Source organism: Vidua chalybeata, chromosome 16 (assembly GCF_026979565.1).
Source record: "Vidua chalybeata isolate OUT-0048 chromosome 16, bVidCha1 merged haplotype, whole genome shotgun sequence".
Classification (NCBI taxonomy): domain Eukaryota; kingdom Metazoa; phylum Chordata; class Aves; order Passeriformes; family Viduidae; genus Vidua; species Vidua chalybeata.
The window spans coordinates 9,202,203-9,229,109 of record NC_071545.1 but is presented as its reverse complement, the minus strand read 5'-3'; the positions used below and the strand labels follow the sequence as shown (position 1 = coordinate 9,229,109).

The 26,907-nt window shown below is 41.1% G+C and overlaps 2 protein-coding genes, 1 long non-coding RNA gene and 1 other non-coding gene across 4 annotated transcripts; 2 read left to right on the top strand and 2 right to left on the bottom strand.

Moving 5' to 3' along the window:
- Window positions 1-2,202: 2,202 nt before the first annotated feature.
- Window positions 2,203-2,284, top strand: TRNAL-UAG (transfer RNA leucine (anticodon UAG)). Its single transcript has one exon. It is a non-coding gene; the product is annotated as a tRNA-Leu (tRNA).
- A 1,009-nt stretch (window positions 2,285-3,293) lies between these two features.
- On the bottom strand, window positions 3,294-14,495 carry LOC128796083 (putative short-chain dehydrogenase/reductase family 42E member 2). The gene is made up of 12 exons (XM_053957390.1): window positions 14,402-14,495; window positions 13,506-13,897; window positions 12,901-12,996; window positions 11,889-11,946; window positions 11,165-11,283; window positions 10,002-10,077; window positions 8,476-8,558; window positions 7,111-7,248; window positions 6,052-6,117; window positions 5,345-5,408; window positions 4,605-4,678; window positions 3,294-4,048 (listed from the first exon to the last, which is right to left on the bottom strand). The coding sequence occupies exons 2-12, from the start codon at window positions 13,725-13,727 to the stop codon at window positions 3,800-3,802; spliced, it is 1,245 nt and encodes a 414-aa protein (XP_053813365.1). The 5' UTR covers window positions 13,728-13,897; window positions 14,402-14,495; the 3' UTR covers window positions 3,294-3,799.
- LOC128796085 (uncharacterized) lies at window positions 14,496-17,174 on the top strand. The gene is made up of 2 exons (XR_008433721.1): window positions 14,496-14,902; window positions 16,943-17,174. It is a non-coding gene; the product is annotated as an uncharacterized LOC128796085 (long non-coding RNA).
- Window positions 16,466-26,907, bottom strand: LOC128796084 (putative short-chain dehydrogenase/reductase family 42E member 2). Its single transcript, XM_053957391.1, has 11 exons — window positions 26,677-26,907; window positions 24,509-24,604; window positions 23,686-23,746; window positions 21,818-21,936; window positions 21,390-21,465; window positions 20,901-20,983; window positions 20,244-20,381; window positions 19,094-19,159; window positions 18,225-18,288; window positions 17,828-17,901; window positions 16,466-17,624 (listed from the first exon to the last, which is right to left on the bottom strand). Exons 1-11 carry the CDS (start codon window positions 26,905-26,907, stop codon window positions 17,421-17,423), a joined length of 1,212 nt encoding a protein of 403 aa, XP_053813366.1. The 3' UTR covers window positions 16,466-17,420.

Genomic DNA, 26,907 nt, shown 5'->3' with positions numbered 1-26,907 from the left:
AGTGAAGAAATTTTTCCTAATATCCAAGCTGAACCCCCCCCCCCATACAGCTTGGGGCCATTTCCTTTTGTCTTGTTACTTGGGAGGAGAGACTGGTCCCCATGTTGCCACAACCTCCTTTCAGGGAGTTGCAGAGAGCCTCCTTTTCTCTGAACACCCCCAGCTCCCTCAGTTGCTCCCCATAGGATCTACCCTCTAGACCCTTCACCAGCTCTGTTGCCCTTCTCTGAACACAAAATACTTGGCATTATTTTGGACTAAAAGGAACCCCACGGCTGCCTTCTGCCATAAATCCTCATGGAGAATGTTCTGCTCTATTAGGAACATAGGTTATGCCTTGTCAAGCTACACATCTCTCATGCTTTTAAATAAGCCAGCTCTGCGACCCCGGTGCAAGGGTGTACTTATTCCCAGGTTTAAGCCTGAAGCTTTGCTTCTGTTCTCTGTAACATTTTCTTAAAAGAATAATCAGTGATGATGGAAAAACTAAAGATGCTGAAATCAGGCATTGGCCCAGACATGCTGTATCTTCTAGTTTTAGTTTTCTATTTATACATTATGTGTTACATCCTTTACATTTAAAGAGTTTGATTCACTTTTTTTGTTGTTTGAAAATACTAAAAATTAAATTTCAAATGGCAACCTAGGGAATCAGTGACCTGCCGGTCTAGTATGTTATTCTTCCATTGAGTATGTTCAGCACTGAATGTATTTTTTTTTCCAAGAGCACTATAGCTTGTAAAGTTTCAGTAAGCTCATTTTAAACAAGGTTTCCTTTAGAAATCATTGTTCTAAGAAACTGTGGTTTTTGAAAGGAAAAAGGAAAGGACACCCCATATGATACTAACTTTCAGAGCAATTTTATTCTACATTCGTTTAAATCTGCATATTTTAAAACTGCCTTTAAATCAATTTCCTGACAATTTTTGCCCTCATACTCCTATGGCGATCTGGTTTTACAAGGTAGATCAAGTTGGTCATAAGCCTCACCTCCAGTCATATGGGAGGTGCATGTAACACACGTACCTAAAACTTCCTGGAGCATCAATGCATGACTTTCTATGGGAAGGAGGGCAGTGGTGGACATAATTTCTCCATATTGTTTTAATTGCATGCATTTAGTCTTGATATTTTTAGCTCTGTCCACAAAATAATTATACAAATTTCTCCTGCAGGCCTCCCAGAACATGAGAATTCATCTTTCTAATCACCAGTGACCGAATCTGGCTCTGGTTGCCAAAGCCAGCTCTCTCATTGAGGTGGACAGGGAAAGCACCTGCCCACACCCTGAGCCCAGCTGCAGGTAAGAGAGGCGCCGTCGTGGCAGGACAACGACCTGTGCACGGGCAGCTGCCAGCGAGGTGAAGGCGGTGGGGCCTCCCGTGTTGGGTGGGAATGGTTCAGCTGAGGACACACTGCAATGCCAAGTGAGCAGCTGCCTGGGAAGGTCACTGGCCTCGCAGCGAGCTGGCAGCTCTTGGGCAGCACGTGTGCTCTGGTGGGCCAGAGGCAACTGCAGCGGGCAGAGAAGGCGGTGGGTGCCTGATACGGGGCAGGACGGACCCTCTTCCTGGCCGGGAGCTGCGTGCACACCCGCTATCGCGGCTGCGAAGGCACCAGCCAGGGGCTGCCCTCTACCCTGCGTGGCCACGGCACGGGCAAAGCCCTCCCGAGGACCAGCTGGAGCTGATCCACCACAGCCGCGGCTGCTGTGGGGCTCAGACCGCACGGCAGCGCCATGCCGAGGTGCAGGCCTGGGCCTGCCGCGGACAAAGTGCCCCGAAGCGCAGCCCGATGGCCCCAAAGCCCCTGGGGAGGAAGGGGCCAAGGCTCAAGGTGGGGCCGAGGCTCAAGGTCCCGCCGAGTCCGGCAGAGCGGGCCGGAGCCCCGCTGCGAGCCCTGGCCGCTCGTCCGGCTGAGCGCGGGGCCACGTGCGCAGGAGCGCCGGCCGCGGGGCGGCGGCGCCACCTGCCGGGCGGGGACGGGGACTGCGCCGGGCCGGGCCCGGCGGCGCCGCCGCATGCGCGGGCACGGAGAGTGCGGGGCCGGGGCCGGCGGCAGAAGCGGCGTTCACGGGGCGCGGCGGGCGCTGCAGGCGGTGTGGTGCCGCGATCACAGATGGGCAACGTACACAGGATGGAAGGAAAGAACGGCGGCGCTGCCCCCGTCAAAGAGGCCTGGCGGGCGCTTCAACAGCCAGGTGGTAGCGTGGCCGAGTGGTCTAAGGCGCTGGATTTAGGCTCCAGTCATTTCGATGGCGTGGGTTCGAATCCCACCGCTGCCAAGTTGTTTTGCTCCCTCCGGAGCGGCTCCTTTTCGCCACCCGCACAGCGGGAGCTGCCGGTGGGGGCGGCCCGGGGCCGGCACGGTACGAGCGGCACTGCCCGGGCCGGGCACGGCGCCCCGCGGGGCCGTGGGTGCTCGGGGGTTGTCGGTCATAGTCGTTAAAACCAATATTCTAGAAAGTTGTGATATGAACTAGAGAAAAGGGATTATCCACTGTGTGAGTTTCTTGCTTTAAGAATAAAACTAGAAACACCGTAATTTTCAGGGGTTCTGCCTTTCCACGCTGCTTTTGGGTTACAGCACCCTGACCCATGGGCCTGGCACCTGGGTTTTGTGGCCTGCCCTGGACTCTCCAGTGTTCGCACCCTCTCCAGAATTCTCAAACCCATCCATGATTACTCCCCTCCAGATCATGATTTCTCAAGCTGTCATCCCTAGTCCTTTCCCAAACTCTCTACTGTTCGCATGTTGCTCTTGGTTGTTCTCTCTCCAAGTTACAGGTTGGAAAGATGCAGATGGGAAGGAGATTTCTCTGATAAATTCCCACCGTGAGTGGTGGATGGGAAGGAGCTGGAGCCTCCCTGACCATGCTTTAGGTCAATTTTAGCTGAACAGTAATGTGAAAACCACATTGTTCACTTTAGCTGCTGCAGGGATTTGCTCAGTACAACTGCTGTACTTCAGAAATTTAGTGCCAAAACAGACTTCTGCTTTAAGTTCAACTTAAAGCAACTTAAGGAGCAACTCAACTGTGTTAGTTGTTGCCCTTAACTATAGGAGGTGAAGGAAACTGTACAAAGATCTGTGCAACCCATAGTGTCAGATATCCTCTACTGTGACATAAATACACTTAACTAATGTAACTTACTTAGTAACTTCCAATTTAACTAAAATACCCGGTTTTGACCTGTGAAAAACCCTACCAGCACATACCCACAGCTCTGCACCAGGGGTAGGGCAGGGAGCAGTTCTGGGAAATTGTGCAGAAGCACAGCATGGACTTCAGCAATGTTTCAAGTACACTTTTATTTTCTCTCAGATGTGCTAGAGGTAATTCATGAAATCACACAATATGAAGTCTCTGTAGGCCTGGTGTGTGTTATTTGCAGTAATCTGTCTGTGCCTTTGCTTGTTCCTCTGTTCCCCAAGGCAGTGAGCCATGACAGAAACTGTGGTCTGTCTTCTTATTTCAGCCATTTTTCTTCACTGGTGAAGCACTGCAGGCTATCTGCAGCACTTGTTTTTTCTTCAGGTTCTCATTTACTTCAGCAATCAAATTGGAAAGTTGTTGTTTTGGTTTGAAATAGACGCAACAATCTTGACTCTGGTTGTGTTTCAGTGATTTGGCAATTATTGTTTACTATATTTTAATTTCTCAGGTCCAGCCACTCATCTGCTATGTTTTTGTTTGTAAATTCAAAAGTAGCTGCCTGTTTGTTGCACTGAGCCAGTAACTATTGTAGAAGTTAGAATGATCTGGGTAGCAAGACTGTGACCGTGCAGTTTATGCAGGTCAGTGTCGTCTTCCTTTAAAAAAATGCAAAACTGAAAGGTTATCAAGTTTTAAAGAAAGAAAAACCAAAATTAAAGTAACAATTAAAGTAAGCAAAATATTGAGGAAAAGTTGATAATTTGAGGGTTGTGGCCTGGATTCAATGTAGTGGTCCACAGAGTCAGCAAAGTCAAACTTCCGTGGGCGGTACCCCAGCTGAGCCCGTGCCTTGTCTATTCGAAATGTGTGAGTTACAGAAATGTTCTGTACCTGCAGGGCAAAAGAGTCAACATACAAAGGTGGAACACACTGTCAATAGCAGCAAAGACACAGTTAAAGGAAATGTAGAATACAAAAAACCCCACAACATTATATCAATGTCCTATGAGTATTGCACACATTATTTTTAAAATTGTCCACTAAAAAGGAGATTCATGAAAGCACAAAGAGACATTAAAAGATGCAAAGTAGAATCTGTAAATGTCCACAAAAAATGTTCTGCAAGTGTTCTCTTGCTTAGGTACTGAAATAGTCACATCAAAGCCATCTCATAGGTTCCTAAAGGCCCAGCCAAGTCATACAGGACACCGACCCTTGGAAGAGGGGAGCTGAAGAAGCCTCTCCCAGATTGCAAGCATAAGCTCTTTTCAAAAATCATGGCAACCAAGCACAATATATTACCTAAGCTGTACACAATGCATGTATTTGCCCTGGAGGCTGAAGTAGCACTGGGTGGATTTTACTTTCTACTGACTGAAAGTCTCCCTCAGATTAACATGTGTGGATCCCATGGGAATTAAGGAAAGTTTACAAACACAGACTTTACCTCATTTCTAGTCAGCAGCGGGGGTAGGTCAACAACTGGTCTCAGAATGGCATGAAGGTGTTCCATTAATGTGGCTGCATAACAAAATATTTCGACTTGAGGAAAGAACAGTGAATTGCTTTGCCATTGTGATTGTGACATATCTCACACTGTAAATGCTCACAAAGGATAATCACAGACCTGAGAGCTCAGGGCTCCATTACTAACACCATCTAACTACTTGCTCACAAGGGGCTGGATTTAATCTTAATTATTGTACTTGTGGAAAAAGGATTTGGAAAAGGGAAAAAAAGTTGGGCACAGATCTAGTGAAAAGGTCATGAGGCTTCATACAAAATATGGCAACAGAGAACTCAGTTGGATTCTGTCTGAGCTGCCCTCCAGTGATTCTGGAGAGAGCAAGACATTTCTCTGTGCAGCAAAGCAGATACTCTTCAGCATATTTCATAAAGTCATGGAGTTTTACACTTAACTTTTTGTATCATTAACTCCACAAAGTTGTACCTCTGTTAGGTCCTACATAAAACCTGTTTTAGTGGGACTTGAATAGAGATCATTCTGGTTTCAACATACTGCACAGAGGTGAGTTTTACATTGCTGAACACTAGGTGAGCACACAGCATATTATTTTTATACATGAAAAGGAGCATTGTGGGGAAATAAAATAAAACAATATTATATTACAGTTAGGAATGAGAGTAGCATGAACAGGAAAGAGAAAAGTTGATAAAATATTTTACCTGATGCATAGACTAAGCAAGTAGGAATACGTATCCATGGCTTACTGCAACCTAATCTTTCAAACTGAAAAAGATTTAAAAAACAATGAAAAACCCCAGAAACTTCAAACAAGTTTTAAAATTTCAATATAGAAGATATTTATGGAAATATTTACTGTTAAAACAGAAAAATTCATCCTAGTTCTTAGTATCTACTATTTTTTATTTTTAAGGAGATGCCAGTTAAATGTCACCCACAGACACTATGTCATTTTAATGTCTTAAAAGAAGGAAAGAAATTACAATAATTAATTAAAATGTCATGGTGTGCTGATACCTAATTTAACATCATGACATGTTTATGATTTTGAGCCTATCATGAACAACAACATGGTATTTTGAAAAGAATGAACATTTGTATTTTTTGCCCACCCAAAATGTCCCTTTTTCCCATCTGCATGCCCCATAAATGAAGACAGGTACAGCTCAGGACAGGGTGCTGGTGGTCCTTTGGTCTTAGAGAGGACAGTTGCTTTAATGTAGTGTTTTGGGTGGGCTTTGTTACAGTGCTAATCACACTGAAATTCAAGCAGGAATTAAACCCACATTCAGTTCCACATGGAACTCTCACACGCAAAGCAAACATACAAAATGTAGCTTGCACACAAAAGCTGGAGTTGCATACAGTTAAAGGAATTAATGTACTTGGAGATCAGTATCGCACGTACAAGTGGAGTTAGCCATTCAAAAAGGTTGGATTTTTCGCCATCATGAATGAAATACACCTGGCCACTCTGTTAAAGAGGTAGAGAAGAGACAAGTCAGTAAAAATAATACTGCATATGTATTGACTTCTTTTTCTTTATCTCACCCCTTATGAACAGCTTAAAAATAATACAGCAATATCAAGTATGAGTGGGTGCACACCCAAGTCACAAACCCTCTGCTTGTGTTTCACTCAGGTGCACTGTTGTGTGCAACAGAATTGGTGAACAGGTGGTTTGTGTGGTTAACATGCCTTGGGATAAATGGTGTATTACAGATGTGCCTGTTCAGAGTGGCTGTACTGACTGTGCAGAGACACCACTGGAGCTGGTGCTGGATCTCGCTGGTGCTGCTGGCACGTGTCCATCAAAGGGTGGGACACCTTCTACTCTGGGTCTAATTAAGGCTCACTGGAGTCCTGAAGACTCCTGTGTAGCCATGGTCTGCATTCCTGCTTTCCTTTTGCTTTCAGGGTTTTTTAAAAAATTGTTTAATCTACTTTGAACCCCTTTCTAATATACCCTCAAGACAATGCTTCTAGGTGATTAAAAACCTATACTTACAAGGAGGATAACAGTTGTGACTGTTTTTGAAAGCAATGAACCCAAATGAAATGTGCCTCTGTTAGCACATGGCATGGGAAGAACTGACCATCACAGTTCAGAACATTAAATCTGGACCTGTACAGGGGAACAGGATGAATCTGCCTGAACTTCCACTTTCATTTCCAACATAGCAAACATTCTTTGCTCATCTTCCAGAAATTACAAATATTGCATTTTAAAAATGCAAAGATGGAGACATTCTTACAGAACTGAATGTTCCATCTCTTAACCAACACCAACAGCCAACACTGTGCCACATCCCACATTGCTCACAGCACATTGATCAGGTGAAAACACAGACAGCAACATAAGCTGAAGGACAATAACTCTAATTACTGCAGTGGTTGTTATAGCACAGGATACAGTGGCAGGATCCACTGTCAAATGTGATCTTTGGTGATTTTACTGTGTACTTACAGCTATGTAGCTCTTTTCAAGTGTGAGAGCTTCAGCAGCTAGAATATGAGCTTGTACAAAATTCTCTACATGTATCCAGTTCATTTTAACAGTAGGGTCCCCAAACTTGAAGCTAAGTAGCCTTCTCTCAATAATCTTCTGTAGATATAAACAAACATGAAACCATAACAAAATGGGTTTTAGAATGAGGTAAAGTGTACTTTCTTGTCCAGCTAAATGTAGGTTTAGCTCTACTTTAAAAAAAATGAAATACATGAATAAATTAAAAATATTCAAGGGAACTGCTCCTGAGAAAATGTCAAAAGGTATATTGCAATATGTCCTGAATTTACAAAAAATACAAGTCTATTCTAGGGATAAGTAAAATACTGTATGGAAAGGTAATTTACAGTTCTGAGTGGATCAAAAGTATTCACTAAATTGAATCAAATTTAACAACTAGCTTTGGCTAGGAAAAGCTGGAAGATACACTTTGGCTGGAAGGAAAGTGTCCCAGTTTTCATTGAACAGGTAAATTTTAGAAACTGCAAGACATGACATTTGCGTAATGCCTTAAAATTGGCTCAAAACAATAAAGCTCAAAGTCAAATAGAAATTTTATAATATTATATTTTAAAGGGGCTAAAATATCAGATTTAACTAAAATTATATTTTCCATTCTTAAAATTATTTACAAGATGATAACATATAATTTGGCTGACTGCAATGTAATTTCCTACATCAGCCACGAACCAAAAATATCTGTTATGTGGTCATCTTGAATCTATTATTTCCTGAAAACTGTGTATAACTTTATATTACACTAATTCTTTTAAAATAACTGGCTCACAGAATTCTACAGGGATCACGTTCTAAACGTCATCTGTTGGCCCTGCAGTTTAAAAGCAAGTGAAAAGGAGTAAAATGTGAACACCTCAGCTGCTGCCATTTGATAACCTGTTGTACCAGAGGGTGCTTCCAACTCTGGAACCTGCTTCATTGGACAGAGAAAGCTGTTAATAGTTGAGACTGGAAATAAGATATTTTGCTGTATCTCTTTTCATTAATATTTAAAACCATTTGGTGTAAGTTGCATGTAAACAGACATTTGAAATGTCATGGATTGGCCTGAATCTTACAGCAATCACTAAATTATAAAGCTGGATTTTCATGTGTTTGTATTTAAAAAAAAAAGGTTTTTTAAATCTACACTTTACAGATATAATGCTTGTTAAAAAAGTTATAATATCCTCAACAGACAATTGAATTGTTGAATTGCTACCCAATAAGATCAGTCAATTTATAATACAAAAAAGTGATGCTCTTTCCAGCTTTTTTACCCATATCATAGAAAACCCTGCTGGTTAAAAAATTCAGGTTACATACTGCTAGCCTTGGCAAGTGTCTCTGCTCTTCTGGACCATAGATTCCTGGTGGGCGAAGAACACATGTATGGAGTATTCCACCTCCTAGAACATGGGAGAAGATCATTCTTAAGAGACCTTCACATCACTACACTGGATCTTTGTTTGCATGAACCAAAGGCTGAGGCAGCAGAACTTACTCTAAATTAATTTCGCTACCTTAAAATACAATATATACCAAAAGGTGCTGCATTAGGAGTTAGATAATAAGATGGGAGAATCAGAGCATGCAAAATAGCAAGAAAAGATTCAGAGAAGTCCTGCAAGCATAGTTGTGTTCCTAGAAAATGCCAGATATTTAAAAATCTCTTTCTAATCAGTCCCTTGTCCCTGTGCCAGAGCAAGGTGTTGATTGTGGTGATGAGTTCACTGAAGTGAGCAGGTTGTTCAAAAATACACTGGATAGTGGAATGAAACCAACTAATCCCCCACAAAATTACTGATGGGATGCAGTGACCTGTTAGCAGTACAAGGTAGAGCAGAAAGATTCCCTCAACAGCAGGTGCAGCTCTCACTGGAATGAGGTAGAAGCTCTTGACAATTTCAGTGGGATCATAAAAATCAAATCTTCCCATGTACATCAGTTGGCTATTTCATCGTCTGCTAATAACTGTTCTTAATAGTACTTGTAAACATAGAAAATATTCAGTCCTGCTATGGCACAGAATCAAAATGGGATGTTTGGCTCTATTTCATTGACAAATGCAGAACTGTTTATTGGTCCTGTAATTAGGAGAGGCTTTGATGTGAGGAGCTGCTAAGGAAATAAAGGGGAAAAAAACCCTTTTCTTATTTTCAACAAAATAATTTTGATGGGATGGAGCTCCCATCAAGGACTTTCTATCTGTTATAGCCCTTTGCAAGTATCAAGTGAAGAGTCTTTTCTGTAAGTTGTCCACAGCTAAATTTAGCTCAGTATCACTTGGTCACATAGAATCATGTTGCACTTTACATTAATTTGTTTTGCACTGGCAGTTATAGTATTTCACAGGTGAGCTTAAGTATTCAAGTGTATAACTGGCTTCCTCAACATGGAAAACTTTGGGAAGCACTAATAAATAATTCCAGGCCCTAGGCTCAGGTACCTACTTCAGATTTTAATATATAACTTGAGGGGGTGTGTGGATGTAACAATTTAATCAGCATTTGTGTTTTACTTATGTTGCATGAGACAGTGACATTAAACACTTGTTTTTGTTTCATTTATAGCTGTCTTAATATTTTTCATTGACATACTGAACTTACTGCTACCATGCTAAAACCTTTTACAGACATTGTAGGAACTTAGAACCAATTAAAAATTATTTTTAAATGAAAATACTTTAATTTATGAGAGGGGGTTGGTAACTTAATTTCATAACTGGTGGGCAATCTTGTCCACTAAGGACTGATACAGGACACAGGACTTTGGGGAGGAACAAGAAGAGGAGGAGTAAATTCTGAATTTATGAATTCATAAATTATGAATTTATGCTCAGACAAAAGTACCTTCTAGTGAAGATCCATTAGCTGCTAGTACCATTTGTTCTGCAATCGATTTGGTTCTGGAATAGTGGTCAACGAGCTACAGAGGAAAAGCAAATACATTTGTATCTGTTCCTGAAATGATGGGACAGAGACACATCTCTTCTTCACTAGTTTTCACTTAGCAGATGGCAACAAATACCTCAAAATACAGAAGTTGAGAGGTATTCGGTTTGGAATAAAACACATTAATATTTCTAGGGTAAGGAAGCATTTCTGTATATGCAAATCTGGTTAATTAATTTCAGCACATTTGAGAAGCAATAAATATATGTATGCTTTGAATGCTGCCAGGAATGTAATTGATCACTACTTTGTAATCTGGATTTCTTCTTCAGGTAATGGAAAAGTCAAAAGCCAACTTTTGAAGTCATTACACTTAGTCTGAAGTATCCTGCTCACTTCCATGTGGCACTGTCCCAGAGAAAGTGTTATTTAAAATGTTATTAAAAATATTCATATTTTATCTCCATCTCTATTTCTTGAAAGATTGTGAAGTACTTGATGGAGAGAGGAGGGACACAAAAAACATCTGTGTGTGCAAAGCAGCCAGAAGTACTTTCTTTTTTTTTAATTAAATGCAATAAAACCATATAAAAATAGGCTGCTTTTCCAGATCAGCTCTTGACCTTGAATATATGTCATCCTCTAAGGGAAAACCAGAAAAATCATGTGGATAATAAATAGCTAAAGAGGCACCAAGCCATATAACAGAATCCTCATGTCCAGGTGTAATATCCCTGATGTTAATGCAGCATTGTGGGAGTTATTTTCCAAAATCAAGGCCATAATAGGAAAACAAAGAAATATATACTTTGATGTATATAAAATGATGTGCCAATGTTGTAAATAGCATTTTCAAAGAGTGTAAACAGTTTTCTTTTTTCTTTCATAGAATGACAAAATGGTTTGGGTTGAAGGGGACTTCAGCGATCATCTCATTCCAACCCCCTCTTCCAATGGCAGGGTCACCTCCCACTAGACCAGGTTGCTCAAACTCTCATCCCACCTGGCCTTTCTTGTGCCTGGATGCTTGCATCAGGCTAAACACTGTCATAAAAACTCCAGGCTTTTTCAGAGACATGGAAGTCAACAGAGAAATTCGAGAATACAATACAATGAAATACCTTGTCAATTGGGAAATACGGCAAAGATTCTTCGTCCCCATCTTCAATAGGAAGCCCTCCAAACACCACATTCACTGAGCTGGTGTAGACCAGACGAGGGATGTTTTGTTGTTTGCAGGCTGCAGCAATGAATAATTAATTACTTTAGTGAAAAATTATTTGGGAAAAAAAGTTTGAGAAAGTGTCAAATCTTCAAAGAGAAAATCCTCCCATTCTGTGACTGGGTGCATTGAAATGCAGAGCATATTTAAAGGGAAGATATCAGTGTAGGAGCAAGTGATTTACTCGCTGGCACATCCTAAGCTGGGTGCCAGCACTGTGCCTCAGGAGAGCTCCTCCAGCCTGCTGGGCATCAGGACAGAAGTCTTTCTGCCTACAAGGGCTGCCCACTGCCTGTGCACAAGTTGTTAGCAAGCAGGTTAACTGCTACAAAACACACAGGGAATTGGTTAACTCCGTACATGGATACAGATTCTGACATCAGTCAAACAAGGTGTTGAAAAGCTGAAGTAGTTGAACTACAGTGCTGGCTCTCATATCACACCTTGTAGCAGAATTGAGCATAACCCTCCCTGCCCTGTGACATGTTTGCTCATTTTCTGCCAACAGTGTAAAGTACTTGGTGACAGACAGAGTGTGCCAAAAAGGCCAGCTGGCTTTCTCTAAATGGGATTTGATGTTTGATATGCTGTACTAACACCCGATGGCACAGTTAGATACATACCATTAAGGATGAATCTTGTTCCATTAATGTTGACAGTTTCAATCTCTTTTTTATGCAACTAGGAAAAGAAAAAAAATTGTGCATTTTATAGTAATAATACATATTCAATTCAATAGGGGGATGAATGTCCCCGAATAAACATAATTTAGTGCTTTGATTATTAAAAATGTCATTTAGACTGCTGTTTCAGACTAATCATTATTTTAAAATTATACCTGTATTTTTCATGTATTTTTACAGACTAGTCTGCTTGAAGCAAAGAAAATTGTAGTGCTTCTAAAAATATATGTCCAGTTATTACATACCTTGCAGCAGTATGCTAAATATCTGTGTTTCAGTAGCATTTTAGTGACCAGTTGCCTCTAAACAGAGCAATTCAAATTATGCATTGCTCAGTGGCAAACAACTTCGAGTGAGCTGTTCTATCCAGACAGGGTAATTACTGAAGTTCCTCTTATTAAATAAAGTGAGAAAGAGGTGTGTTTGTGTGTGGATGTGTGTGTGTGTGTGCTTGTAACTCTAATTATAAAATTGTGACTCAGAGTCCTACATCAAGTGCATTTGTACAGCTTTTTACCCAATAGTGAACAATTAAAGACTTCAAATATTGTTATAATTCAGATATATGAAATAATTTATAATTCAGTTAAGGTTTTATTCCTCCTAATGACCTTACACCTAGGAGATCCATGTGAAGGTTTAGGGAAGAATCAGGATTTTGGAGGGAACCAGCCTCCCTTGTCCTTCATTTTGTCTTCACAATATTTCAGAACTTTCCAATGCCATTTCCATCTCAAACACCTTCCCAGGCTGCTGGTGGAACCTCTAATGGAGAGGAGATCACTGCAAGCAGCCTGCTTGCAGGTGGCACTCCAGTTTGCACAGAGCAATTTATCAAAAGACCAGGGCAATATGAAGAGATGAAATCTGTCATGCAGTGTTACAGCATCAAAGTCTCTCACCCTCCGTGTGGGCAGTCACACAGAATAAAACCAAAACTATGTGGACTCACCTGCTCTGTTCCTGACATTCCATATGAAGCTACGTGAAACACACAGTCAGCCCCTTCACAGACTGCCAATATGGCACTGTAATCCCTGATATCTGTCTGTAATACATAAGAAAAAATATTTGGACATGAGAGCAAAGCTAAGTATTTGTCATACCGTGGGTTAGCACAGAGGGAAACCATTTACAGAATGCATATATAGAACTGTACTTGCTGTGCACATATCTTGGGACTCAAAACTGGGTACTCCTCCCTACTTGCTGATAATTATACTTTTCTTCCATAGAACCCAAAGAACTTTAAAGACATTCATTAATAGTCCTGTGTTTATTCTACAGGTGGTTAAACTAAGGCCTAGATGAAGGCAGGAACCTGAGGAGTCAGGGTTGAAACTGTTCCATGTCTTATAGGTTTCGCTGGTTTCCTCATTTCAGATATACTAAAATCCATTCACCAAAACTCATGTGGGATGTTCACACAGTTAAAAAGGTTACTGAAATTTGAAATAATCAGCAATTAGGTATTTGGATTCTGTGAAAACTAGGAAGACATTATGGAAAAGGCAAATGAACTAACTTTGACTGTTGGGAAGATATTATTTATCATACCTGGATCCACACCACTCCATTGGGAATCACCCACAAAGGCTTGTGTATGTCACACAGAACAACAGAAGCTCCTATGTTGGCAAGAGCACATCCCAGCTTGTATCCACAATAGCCACCGCCTCCTGTCACCACGGCTCTCATACTGATTCTATTGAGTGTGCCAGCATGTTTGCTCTCTTTGCAGTCAGAGATTTGGCGATAGGGTGTTGCTACTTCACTCATTTTTGGTTTTGTGTCAATGAAATTCTGCCCAGCACTACCATATACAAGTAAAAATTCCTTCTACATGGTGAAAATTGCTCCATAGCACTCCTGGATGCAGACAATTTCAGGGAGTTTCATGTTGACAAGATCTAGTCACAGCAGCAAAATCTGGCTTTAATGCAGCCTACCTAAGAGAGATAAAGACAAAAGCAAACCAAAATTTACAGTCCCCAGTTTACTGCCAAGACAAACATCTGAGAGAAGTGGTATTTCCAGCTCCTAAGTATCAGCAACTAAACATAAATTAAGAATACACTGAGTTGTTATCATTTGCAGTGCTGGAGTTGAGATAGATGAGGATTTCAGGAGGGAAGAAGGATGCCTGATCCTTATAACTTTAGAAGGTGTATCAGAGAACAAGGCTATCAAATCCCTTGCTTTCAAGGGGAACTCGAATAAAATAGCTGCTATACTATAGAAAGGGTTAATAACTGCATTAAGAAAAAAGTAATAGTGAATCACTTATTTTCTGAACATGGGGGTTCTTGCCCTTCTAGGGGTTCCTAGATGGTCGGCAGTCAGGACATTTCAGCGGCTGTGGCTACCCACTCCCTCCGACACCCAGTCCCTGCCCCGGCCGCAATTAAACATTCAAAGCCACCCGAGCCCCGCCGGGGCTCTCCGCATCTCACTTGCAAATCGGCCGGGCAGCAGCGCAGGGACTCGTGCTCGGGCCGGGCCCCCGCCCGACCCCCGGCCTCGGGCGGCTCCCGCGGGCGGCGCCGTTGGGGCCGTTGGGGCCGGGCGCGGGCGGCGGCCGCGGGAGCGGCTCCGGGCAGGGGCGTCCGGCCGGGTCCCCGCGGGGTCCCGCAGCATCCCCGGCGCCCTTTCATCCCGCAGCATCTCTGACATCCCACCGCATCCCCAGGCTCCCACAGAACCCCGGAGTCCCACTCATCTGGCAGCAGCTTTGGGATTGCACAGCTTTCCTGGGATTCTGCTCGTCACACGGCATCCATGTAGCCCACAGCACCCTGGGGATCCTACAGCATGTCACGGTATTCCTGGGTTGCCAGAACATCCCTGGGATCCCAGAGCATCGTACGGCAGTTCTTACCTCCAAGTGTCTTCACACAGCTGTGACTGCTGCACAAAAGCATCCTGTCAGTAGTGAGGGCTCCGGTCACACTGAGGTACCTGTTGAACAGGTTGTTCAGGAAAAAAACACCACCTCCTGCCTACTGGTTGGACAGTCAGGGGCAGGACATGGCTCATAGAGATGCAGAACTTCTGAGACACCTGCAAAACAGCAGGACTTCCCAAAGAGGCACAAATAAACAAATAGGCACTAAGGTCCCTTTCCACCTGAGCCTCCTTATGGTCATTTGAGCCTGAGAGGGTGTGAAATGGGTCAGGAGCTGCAGAATTTCAGTTACCCATTCCAGGCAAAAGTTAAGCTTTGAACACGTTTACCTCTTTTGTTACAGCTGTGCTATGGCTGAACGTTCATATTAAATTTTAATCATTTAAAGACACATTGCAGTTACATTAGAGTAGGAGTAACTCAAACAAGAGCCAGCTTAAACTGAGACTCAGTAAAGACCCACAGAAATAAGAGAGCTGGCTATTCCCAGCTGGTACTGAGGATTGTTTTAAAATCTCAAATATTGCATTTGTAAGAAAGATAAACAAATGTACTGAAGCCAATTATTGTTAATCAGTGCTGTTATAACAGTGATGTAAAAAGCATTCTACCCAAAATAACCAATCACAGGTTTGGTGTTATAGGACTGAAATGATGGGACTCCATAGGGACTTACAAGCACAAAGCCAGTGAATTCCTTGGTTAGTCCTTACTGAGGAGCATCCAAGCAAGGTCAGAGCCTGCACTCCTGTGAAAAGTGGTGGTGTAATCCAGGATGCATCCTGAGTTATTGGTCCAATAAAAGTGATATGAAAAATTTATAAATAACTAATTTAGAACCAAATTGAATGTTTGCATGCAACTAAAATGCTCTCAGTGGGAAGTAACTTTACACTTGTGGTTTTCTATTTTGCATTTCTAGGGAATAAAGGCTTACATGGTACTGCCTGCCTGCAGCACTTGCTGGCTCAGCTGCAGCTCTGTAGTGATAAATTGTGAATTTAACTGGTTTTAATCAAACCTGGATAAAGATCTCATATAGAGAGAGCTTCTTTAAGCTTCCTGTCAATTGCCAGGAATAGCAGACAGGGCTGAGCAGTGCCCCTGCTAAATGAAGAACAGTGGGAGCTCACTTTGTATGGACAAGGACAATCTCCAAATGCAAATCCATAATCAAGCAGACTCTACTGCTTTCACTGCACACAGAAATATTTTAGTGAAGAGAAAAAAAAAACCAGAGTAAAACCAATCTTTGCTTACACAAGCTGCAGTGATAATTGTGGTTGCTCACGCATTTTCCTCTCACTGTGTATTGTCTTTTACCTGTAACCTTTATTCTTCTAGCATTACTGTTGGCTCTCCTGCATATTCTATAGATTTAGAGTGAGAGAATCTCTATAAACATACTGGTCTTAAAAAAATCCTGTAAAATGCTAAGAAAATGCAAAATGAATACAGAGTGGAGATAATCAGATGGCAGAGCTGTTCCATCGTTGTCTTCCATGATCCACCGTGGCAAATCCAGCTCTCCTGATTCACATGGGGTGCAAGAGAGGGAGCAGCTGCTCCCTGATCAGAGCAAAGCTGCTTCCTAAGGAAAAACTCCTAACATCTTTAAGGTTTATCTGGGCTACACCTGGTGTGTACATGTAGCACAGGTGGCTCACATAGTGCAATTCACCCAAGAAGCAACTGATGTGAGACTTAAGAAAGGGGAAAAGAGAGAGGTTGGATTCTCTCTCCTGTCTTGGTGCTTGGCTTCTCTGCTCACCCCAAAATGCAATTCCCTGAACACACAGTGTGTGCCAGCATTGCTACAGGGTTGTGGAGAATGTGACTCCAGAGAGCAGTAACAGCTGGCTGAATTCCACCTTCCCACAAGCTCCTTAAAAACAGGAGATTCAGTTATTTGGTTCAGTTATTATTTATTATTGCATTGAATGGATATTATTTGGTTTACAAACACACATAATGATATTTATTACATTTTTACAAAGCTTTAGATATTTTACATAAATATGATTTTCATTCCTCCAATCACCTATTATTTATAAATATTTACTTTCCATATTTTTCCACTGTTTCCCAGGTCTCTGTAATTCCTCAGGCTAACTGACAGTTGCTGTAGCCATGGCTTCATCAGAAGAGTTGTTTAGTCACCCTTTTCTTCACTGGAGCTACTGGACTTGTTATAGCACTGTTGTCCTGTGACAGTTCCTCTTCTTCCACCTTCTCACCTTCCTGAATTATCATTTTTAGAAAACGTTTCCCAGCATGAAATATCACTTAATGAAGATCCATTAAAACTATTCCTGCACACATTTGCGGTGACCTCCTTTGCTGTAACACTGTGTTGCTCTTGGGGAACATTTCCTAATACATCCTATGTTTTCACTTTTCTAGTTGTTTTTTCTTTGGTTTTTTTCTTTCTTAATGAGGTCAGAGAGGTGTCATCATAGTAATATGAATAACAAAGTCCAGAGTGGCTGAGGAATGTATTATGACCAGATAATTAATACTCAGAAACATAATGAAGTTTTCTGGAACAGGTGAGTGGTTATTTGATTTTAGAAGAAAGAAAGAATGATCAAGCTTAACAAAATGCCAAAAACAAACACCATTTTAAGGAACGTGTGATCTTCTTGGCAGGTAGGTCTTGTTTTTAGGTAATGATCCACAGAATCAGCGAATGAGAATTTCTTTGGTTTGTAACCAAGTTGATTTCGTGCCTTGTCTATTCGGAAAGTGTGAGTTACTGTGACATTCCACACCTAAAAGCCAAAAGGACAGTTATGGCAGTGACTTTAATATCCAGTTTTCTAGAACTTGGATGAAAATATATCAACAATGATATTACAATGGAAACAGAACAGAAAACAGAGCTGCAATGCAGACAATCCAAAGGGTGTATCACGTCCTTAATGAGAATTTGAGTCAGAAATATATAAACATTATCTTTTTTTTATTTATTTACCTCATTCCTTGTCAAGAAAGGTGTAAAGCTAAAAACTGGCTTTAGTATCAGGTGCAGATATTCCATCACAGTGGCTGTGAAACAGAAATTAGTTAATGAGACATCTGGTTAACAATAAACTGAGACAATGCTGAGATTATACATCCTGTAATTCCTACTGGTAGAAGGCACAGTTTAATTTATAAAGTACGTGATGAGTTTATGAATAGCCTTTAAACTTTATCTGCTACAATTAATACCACATGGCACAAGTGATTATTCTCAATTAAAATAATTTTAATTTAAATAATTCCTGCAGTGTGGGCCCCTGCATTTTATAAAACTACTATGTAGCTTCATAGGAATAAAAAAAATCAAACAACCCACAATAATTAAGAATGTGTTTTATTTTTTTTACCTGCTATATGAACCAGGAGAACAGGAATATGTATCCAAGGTTTCCGGTAGCCTAATTTTTCAAACTAAAAAGGATATAAAAAGAAAGAATAACAGAGAACTTATACCAAATTGAAAGTCTCAATGAGGCATGACAATGGGAAAAAAATTAAAGAATGTTGATAAAACTTGTATGTCTAAACTTTTTTTTCCAGCTAGTCTTCCTGTCAATACAGGTAGTAAAAAATTTAATTGAAACCCACTACTCATTCTTTGGTGCCCACCTCCCACCCTTCATCTGCAATTGGACAGTAAAGGAGAATAAAAGGCCATTTCCAAGGGGGCAGTGACCCAGACTGGAATACTGAACTACAGTCAAATACAGGCCCAATTTTCTGCTGCAGTCATTTTCTGTGATGGCATTGCAGGATCAAAACTTAGGCGTGCTCCTAGATTCCCAACATGATATTTCTGAAAATACAGTGTTGTCTCTTTTTAGCTTCTAAGATAAGATTCTGAATGGGCTTCCCCTCTGTGCTGCAGCTGATGCCAGGACAAAGGGATGAGCAATGGCTGTAAGAGTCCTGCCAGATGCCAGTGGCAGAGCTTGTGGGTTTGCTTCATGAAATGCTCTGTCCTGCAGCAGGTTCTGGACCTCCCAGCTAAATCCTCTCAAAGCAATAAGGCCATACTCCACAGTTACACGTATCCAAAACTTCCCTTAACACCAGTGGAATTTGGGATATGCAGGTAAGACGGGACCGAGTTTAATGTTAAGTAATTCAGTAATTTCTGTGCACTGAACTTCATTTAGTTGGTCTGGTGTGTCAGGCAGTGACAGGGCTCATGCCCACGTGGTGCTGGGAGCTGCAGGGCTGTGCCAGTACCTACCAAAGGCACAATCCACTCAGAGAAGATGACATTTTCACCATCGTGGATGTAGTAAGCCTGGCCACTCTGGTAGAGAAACAGAGAAAAACAGTGACAAAGCTGTGCCCAGGATGGCATTTTCTGTCTCTGTCATACCTACCTACCTGTCATGATTTTGTGAGCATCACAGCAGCATGCACAAGGTGAATGTACACAGAGGAAACTGCCTTCACTGGGCTTCACTGTGGTAACCCCACAGCGGTGGCAGGGCTCATGGTGATTAACCATGGTGTAGGGTAGATCAGAGCTCAGTTTCCTCATGTAGTAGCCCAGCTGTTGGAGCATTATGTTCTTCATGATGTGCTGGGCACAGAATGACCTTTGTGAGTCCAACAGAAGGGGCAGCACTGATGACATTTAACAAACAGAGCTCTGAGGTCGAGTTCCAGCTGTGCTCTGGATGAGGATTCTGCCCAGCTGAGTGCCAGGAACACCTGAGCACCAAGCAAACCTGGGACTCTGGGTTGGCATCAGTCTAAAACAGCTGTGTGGCTTCCAAGTGCTGAACTAACTGAGAACACATGGAGAGGTGTTCACCTGTGTCAGTACCTGTTGTCTGTATGTTCCTACCAATCTAAATGAATCTGGGACCTTCAAGAACTGTGAATGAAGCAGCTGCTGCAACACTGTCAGTTCTGTAATGCTTCACAGTCCTCAGATTGGTGTTGCAATTATGACCAGTAGAACAAGAATAAAATCCTTTAAAAATTGTCCATTAAAAATGGTCCAATCTCTTTCTGGAATTTTCAGCTCTGAAAATTCAACTGGAATGCCTCAGAATGGTTGCTCTAAATTTTGTGCACTTAGGTCAGAACCGATTTTCAAGAGAATAACAGGATCTATAGATTTGTGTGATGGTGAATATATTAAGGTAGTTAAAAATACAGTTTCCTCCAGTATCCCAGGAAATTATGTATTTTCAAACCAAACAAAAACATCATCAAATTATGAATGAAATGTATCTGCATTTACACTGTCTGTGTGCTTGTGGAGCAACACAAAGTTTTAGAGAATTTAGCATATGACTTTTTGGACACTCTTTGATCTCAAAACATCAAAAATTAAACCTGTTTGAAAACTCAAGCTAGTGGTGATTATACTGTTTACTTACAGCTACATAGCTCTTCTCAGGGGTGAGAGCCTCAGCAGCCAGTAAATGAGCTTGCACTAGATTTCCTATGTGAACCCAGTTCATCTGAACTTTGTGATTCCCAAACTTGAAGTTAAAAAGTCTCCGCTGGATATTTATCTAGAAATAGAAAACACAAGATAACTACATAATTCCTTTATTATGCACTATAATATCATTTTCTCTCAACACAAATACTTGGAATGTGCTGTATTTGTGTACAATTACAGCACAAGAAACCTGCCACAAGGAAAAATCCAACTAATGGGTGGTTTTGGAAATCAAAGATGGTTGCACTGACAGGCAGTGGCAAAATACAATGACATTATATTTTTTGGCGGAAATTAAAGTGCACATTTAAAAGACAATTTCCATTAAATGATAAGGATGCAAACCTAGTTCCTTTACCATGGCATTTTAGCATTCCACTTCTCCTTTTCACTGAGAAGCCCAGCTTAGTCCTGGCCCACAGTGCTGGTTTCCTAGTATTTGTTACCCTGCACCCCATCACCTGTCCCCAAGCTTTCACCACATTCCTGCAGGAATGGTTAAGAACTGCAATCAAGGTACTACTACCACTTGTGTTATGCCCTTACAACTACTTGTGGTGTCCTCCAGAGCTGACTACAAAACACATACGGCTACTCGAGGCAGGTGCCGCTGCTCTTCTGGTCCGTAGATGCCCGGCGGGCGAAGCACACACGTGTGGAGCTTGTCCCCTCCTTGGAGAGAGAGCAACAGGTGACTGTCAGACAGCTGTGACAGCAGCAAAGGGCTGACACATATTGTCTGAATTTTACACTGTCAAAATTAAGGCTCATTTTTACTATTCTGAGGGGTTCAGCTTCCTGGGAACTTGATTTCATTTCTGTGTGAAATTGAATTCAATAGCTGTGACAGACCTGAGCTTAGCAGCCTGAAAAACCTTCGTGGGGTTACAAGAAGAACCCATTGGACAGTGTTTGCAAATTGGTATTATCAGAACAGCTAATTATCCACTGAAGAAAGGAATAGAAACAAATAAATCCTTATTTCAGTAAAATATACTATTGATAAATGAGTAACCAAAGAAAGGAATGCCCATTAGCACTCCCAATGATAGAAAAGCCCCAAATGCTTTATATATACCTTTGAGTAAAGTTCCATTAGCAGCAAGAACCATTTGGTCTGCAATTGCCTTGGTTCTGGAATAATGATTAAATTGCTATAAGGAAGCAGAATAAGGTAATTACTCAATCTGTAAAGGCAAACTTATTGTTTATGACTGACAACTTTTCAATCTAGCCAGCTCAGATATCAGCTGAGCAAAACAAAACTAGAAATAGTAAGATTTAGTAAATATATAGTTTGTTTATGACAAAAAACAGACTTACACTTTAGTGGCACAAGTTTAGCTTCAGAGTGAATTTGAGTCCATTCGTATTTACTTAACTCACTTTTTGTGCTGAATGTACTGAGAACATCTACAGTAAAACAACTTCTGCTCTCAGAACAGCCTTCACACAATCTACCCTTTGGAGCACAGTAAATGCCACACCATCCCATGGACAAAGTACCTTTTCCAGTGGAAAATACGGTACAGTTTCTTCATCTCCTTCTTCAATAGGATTCCCTCCAAACACCACATTCACTGTACTGGTATATATCAGTCTAGGGATATTTCTTTGTTTGCAGACTACAGTGATACACAAAATAAATTATTTTAAAACAAAAACAAAGTGGGAGAAATAGCTGAACTGGCAGATTTTATTTTTGGAAACAAACATTACAATTATAGAAAAAAAGGTAATAGTTTAATTTTAATGTTACCTTATCATTTAATATAGTATTGCCTTCCATTCAGTTGGAATTTTTCATTAAATATGCAAATATTACACATTGTGGTCACCAAATGTTTCATGATGAGATACCTGTAACTGTCATATAATGGATTGCAGTCACTGGGGAGAGGAATTATCTTGGTGGGGGGGAAAACTCCTCCTTGAGAAACTTTTCTTAAAATATGTTCATTTTACAAATTGAATACTAGGGAGATGAGTAAGAACATTTGTTGTGGTACAGCCCTTGGGGCAGTGCTGTGGGGAGCAGCCACTCCAAGGCCACTGGGTTATTACCCTTGGTTCCATGAGCTGCCTCTTGCACCCCACTTTGATGGAACATGAAGTCACACAGGAGCACGGGCCAGCTGTGCCCACATGCCACAAAACTGCCTTGGTCTCAGTCTGTTCATCAGTGACAAATCATGTGTTAACAGGAAAACATACTCTGCTAGTGTATAATCAGTCATGCTTTAAATACAAAGGAAATTAATGTTATTTGCAAAACAAAGACTTAATTATGGATTCCAGTCCTGTGTAGCCAAGACACTGTAGCAATCTGTTGCATATCTGTCATTGCAAACTTGAATAATGTAAATTTCCTTTTCATTTAACAATATTCCTAAAGTTGAAGAGAATTCAAATGCAAACTCAGGAATTTTTAGAATTTACAGATCAGTCTGTCCTGCTGGTTCATTGGCTGATTTTGAAAATAGTAAATGTTAATTATTGTAAATGTTTGGGAAAAAATACAATAATAAGGTGTATTATTAAAATGTAGATGAGCAGGTTCATGCTCCTCCCAGTGTCTTGGTTTCCTGGGAGCCTATGGGAATTTGACATGACATGTTTCTCTGGGGTTGGAGGTTGGGGAAGGAAGAAGGCAATATGGGGCAACTCTTCCTTCTAACTCGTTTAGAGTTTTACTTGCCTGCTATTCCATTTCTGCATTTTTTCAGTAATAACACACAGGCCGCATGAAAATTAATCTAAATAAAAACTGATTTTGCTACTTTGCTCCCTTTTTTTCCCCCATCTTGATTTTTGAAGGAAAAACAAAGAGAAGGTAGCTTTGGTATTCACAGTACACTCGGAAAACTTTCTTTCTGGAATTCAATATACTGAAAGAGATCTACTGGCATTGTCCAGAGACAGTAGTTAAGAATTTGTGTATAGTAAAAAGGGGTCACAGTAAGCAGAAAGGATGGAAGGTTTTCTGTATTAATGTGATAAAATAATAGCTAAATATACATTTGTGGTGCCTGTTACCAATTTTTTGTGACACAACAAACAGTACAACAGCTCTCTTGTTATTTCTATGAGGAAAGAGGATAACACTTCTCCATTACATAGAGTAAAGGCAAAAAATAACCAGTACATGGAGGAGAGCTTTAGCTGGACTGCCAAGGAATGAAGTCCAGGTTGAAAACCTATCCCCAGTTCAAACCAGTGGCAAATCTACCAGCTTTAATGGGACCTGCATATTCTGACAGGAGGGAGAGAAGAGCCTCATTTTACTGCCTGATCTCCACAGGAAACACCCAGCTATAAAGTGTTTTAATTCATTATTTGGATCAGATGCAGAGAAAGAAAATCTAGGTACCTACCATCAATTATTATTTTTGTGCCTCCAACATTTATGGATTCAATCTGTTCTTTCTTTTGAAGCTAGAAATAGAATTTGCACAAGATTTAATTAATCAAACACATCACACTTACAATATGATGGTTACAATTGCCAGATCTAGAATAGCTGTGGTCTTTTTGTGATACATGTCACAGTTCTGACATACGTGATTTCTGACAATTCTCATTTTTATTGTCTTATTCAGTGTATGAGCAAAGAAAGTTGAAAAATGAAAGATAAATACATCTAAAAAGAAATAATAATACTTCAGTATTTTGTCACACCCCAGATAATCCATGATATAGAAACAAAAATTATGGGCAGGGGTTATGCTCCCTGAAAGCTTTCACGAGTTCTTGTTCCAGTGGCAATCTGCCCTGTTCCTAGAAATAAATTCGTAGGTTCATGATTATTTTTTTTGATAACACCTTCTGTGACTATCACTGTAATTCAGCATAACATATAGACTGTGGTCTGTTTCCTCATGACTGAGTTCACAAGAAGAAAATGCATCAGTATTAGTTTTAGAGCAATGCTGTCACTCTTCTTCAGAGAAAAAGGCTGCACCTTCTTATCCAAGATCTTAAAACTATGATCTCATTTTTCTAGAATATTTGGTAGTACATTACTTTCACACTTTGACTTTATTATTTAAGGAATACCTCCCTTATTTCCTGTATGGATGACTTGGCCTTTATAACAACTTCTGACATTAATATTGTAAAATTACATTCTTTGTTACATGCACAGTTTTTTTCTTTCTCAAAAGTAACCAAAGAAAACTTTAGGAAAACGGTACTTGCTTGTTCCAATCCTGACATTCCACATGCAGCTACATGGAAAACACAGTCAACCCCTTCACATGCTTTGAACACTGCTTCGTAATCCCTCACATCACCCTGTAAAACGAGAGAAGAATGGATTTTTGATAGGTAGAGCTCCTTACATTCTCTATAGAACTGTATTAACTACGCCTAGTAAGGAAAATCTAAAGGTACTCTGGTCTGTTTTTCACAGTATTTAACAACGATTAAATAAAATATTATGAACGGGCAGAAAAAGCAGTGACTAAGAATTTTGCCAGTATTTTGTTGCAAAACAAAGATGACTCTTGTTGGCTTCAATTATAATGCGTATTTTCACACTTAGTTCTGCAGCCTCCAGGCTGGCAAAACTTGTTTGACTTGAATGGGAGCAGCAAGTGCTCGAGGGCTGGAGAATCCAGCCCCAGGGACAATAAATCACAGCAGGAAGGGTTCAGCTGTCTGCCTTGGAATCACCAAATATTTCAAAATATTAGGTATTATTTCCTGCAATTAAATTGATAGAATAACATAGAATAATTGATAGAATAATATTAAGAGTTAATCTAACCAGTCTTTAACTCTCAACCTTTTTTTCCTAAGGTTGCCAAAGTATTTCACAAATACAGTTGACATACACCTCCCACCCTCAGTGCAATGCTACAGGAGCTAACCAGTATAAACAATATTAGCCATCTCCAAATCACTGCTCAAACCTCTGAAGTCACTTATTAATTCATTTACTAGGACTCCATAGTTCAATTTTCCGGTAACTCTCCTACACCTTGTAATATTTATTCCTTCTAAATTGATTTATAAAAAACCTCTGTTCTAGAAGATAATTTGTGAGACCTCGAGTCCCCTTTAGAAGATGTAAATTGCCACCAGTCCACAAACTTAAATTATGTAGACTTCTAGCATCAACAAATCAAGCTTATGTTGTTTGAATGGTTCTTCAAAAATACTTTATGCCTCTTCCATATTCTGTAAAAGTTGTTTATGAAATTGAACTTAAAAACATCCTGGGTCAGACAAGATCTGCTTGGCTTGGTATTCTGCTCTCCCCAGAATAATTCGTCTCCCTCTGCCTCCCTTCCACCTGCCCCAGAGGGTGATGTAGCCCAAAGGAGAAAACCTGGCATCACAATGACAGCCCGCAGGACCAAAGTCCTGTGATCCTTTCCAGCTTTGCCATAAACTTCCCAGTTCTAGAGGGGGTGGCAAACGCTCTTACAGTAACTGCTCAGAAAAGATCAGCTGAGCAATAGACCTGGGTTTAGCCAGAATTTGTGTGACATGACAGGAGCACCCAGAAAGTGCCCCCAGAGTCCAAACCTGGAGCAGCTGTGAGAGGTACTGGGGAATGTGTTCTCCACACATGGCAGTGAGCTGTCAAATACTGGAGACCTCTTGTGTTCCCCCTTTTTTCAGACACAGTAATTCCTTGAATTGTTCAAAATAAAAAATAATCAGTGCTCATAAATGGGTCCTGCAGGAAGAGTGTGAACAGGGCAAGCAAATGTGGTGCTTTCCCTTGAATGCTCTTCTAGTCTGGAAGCATTTTCATTCAGAAGATTTCTTGAGCATAATTTATTTATCTATTCAGCAGTTTCCAATGGAGGTAAATTTTTCTTGAGGCTTTGTACATGCCTTGTAACCCCTGCATGAAAAGTCACATCATTTTGTTTGTACTGAACTGACTCCTCATTCCTGATGGCCTTTCCTTCTGGTACTGGAAGGACAGTGAACAATGCCACTGGCAGCCTGTAGAGCTCTCCTGCTCCTGAGTCACCTCTTTCCCAGCCTGGAAATCCCAGAAATCCCAGTTTCCTCAATCATTCTCTGCATGGCAGTCGTTTGGCATTTGTGATCCCCGTTATTGCCCTGTCTTGGCTCTCCCCTTTTCACTTGAAATAATTCCTGTGAGCAGGAACCTTTGTCCCTTCGTTGGTCACTGTTTCCCTGGGGCGCTGAATGGCACCTCCCAGCAGAGCATCACTGGTGACACTGGGACCCTGTTTGCCATCCCTTAATCAGGTACTTATGCATGCAAGGACCTTTTACCACGGCCTCTTCTTGTCCTGAAAGGCTTTTCCATAAATGTTTTAATCAAAGGTCCTTAAGAGGATGCCTTGATAATGAGCATTAGACATGTAACTCCAACCAACCTTGAAAAAATCCGCTCCGTTTGGAATTTCCCATTTAGGTTTCCGAACATCAAACAGCACAACAGCAATTCCCGAGTTAACAAGGGCACATCCCAGATTGTATCCCAGGTAGCCTCCACCTCCTGTCACCATTGTCCTGCTGCTGCTGGCAGCCAGCAGCCCAGCAGGCTCCGTCACTTGGCTCTCGCAGGGTGGGCTGCTGTGGAGCTCTTCCGTGGATCCCTCTGGCAT

Coding starts and splice junctions, on each gene's coding strand:
- LOC128796083 (XM_053957390.1), bottom strand. CDS start 13,727: ATGAGTGAAGTAGCAACACCCTATCGCCAAATCTCTGACTGCAAAGAG. Junction 11,284..11,888: donor AACAAGATTCATCCTTAATG/GTATGTATCTAA, acceptor TCATTGCTGCAG/CCTGCAAACAACAAAACATC. Junction 10,078..11,164: donor CGTATTTCCCAATTGACAAG/GTATTTCATTGT, acceptor TTTCCTCTGTAG/CTCGTTGACCACTATTCCAG.
- LOC128796084 (XM_053957391.1), bottom strand. CDS start 26,907: ATGCCAGAGGGATCCACGGAAGAGCTCCACAGCAGCCCACCCTGCGAG. Junction 20,984..21,389: donor TAATGGAACTTTACTCAAAG/GTATATATAAAG, acceptor TCTCTCTCCAAG/GAGGGGACAAGCTCCACACG. Junction 18,289..19,093: donor CTGAGTGGATTGTGCCTTTG/GTAGGTACTGGC, acceptor TATCCTTTTTAG/TTTGAAAAATTAGGCTACCG.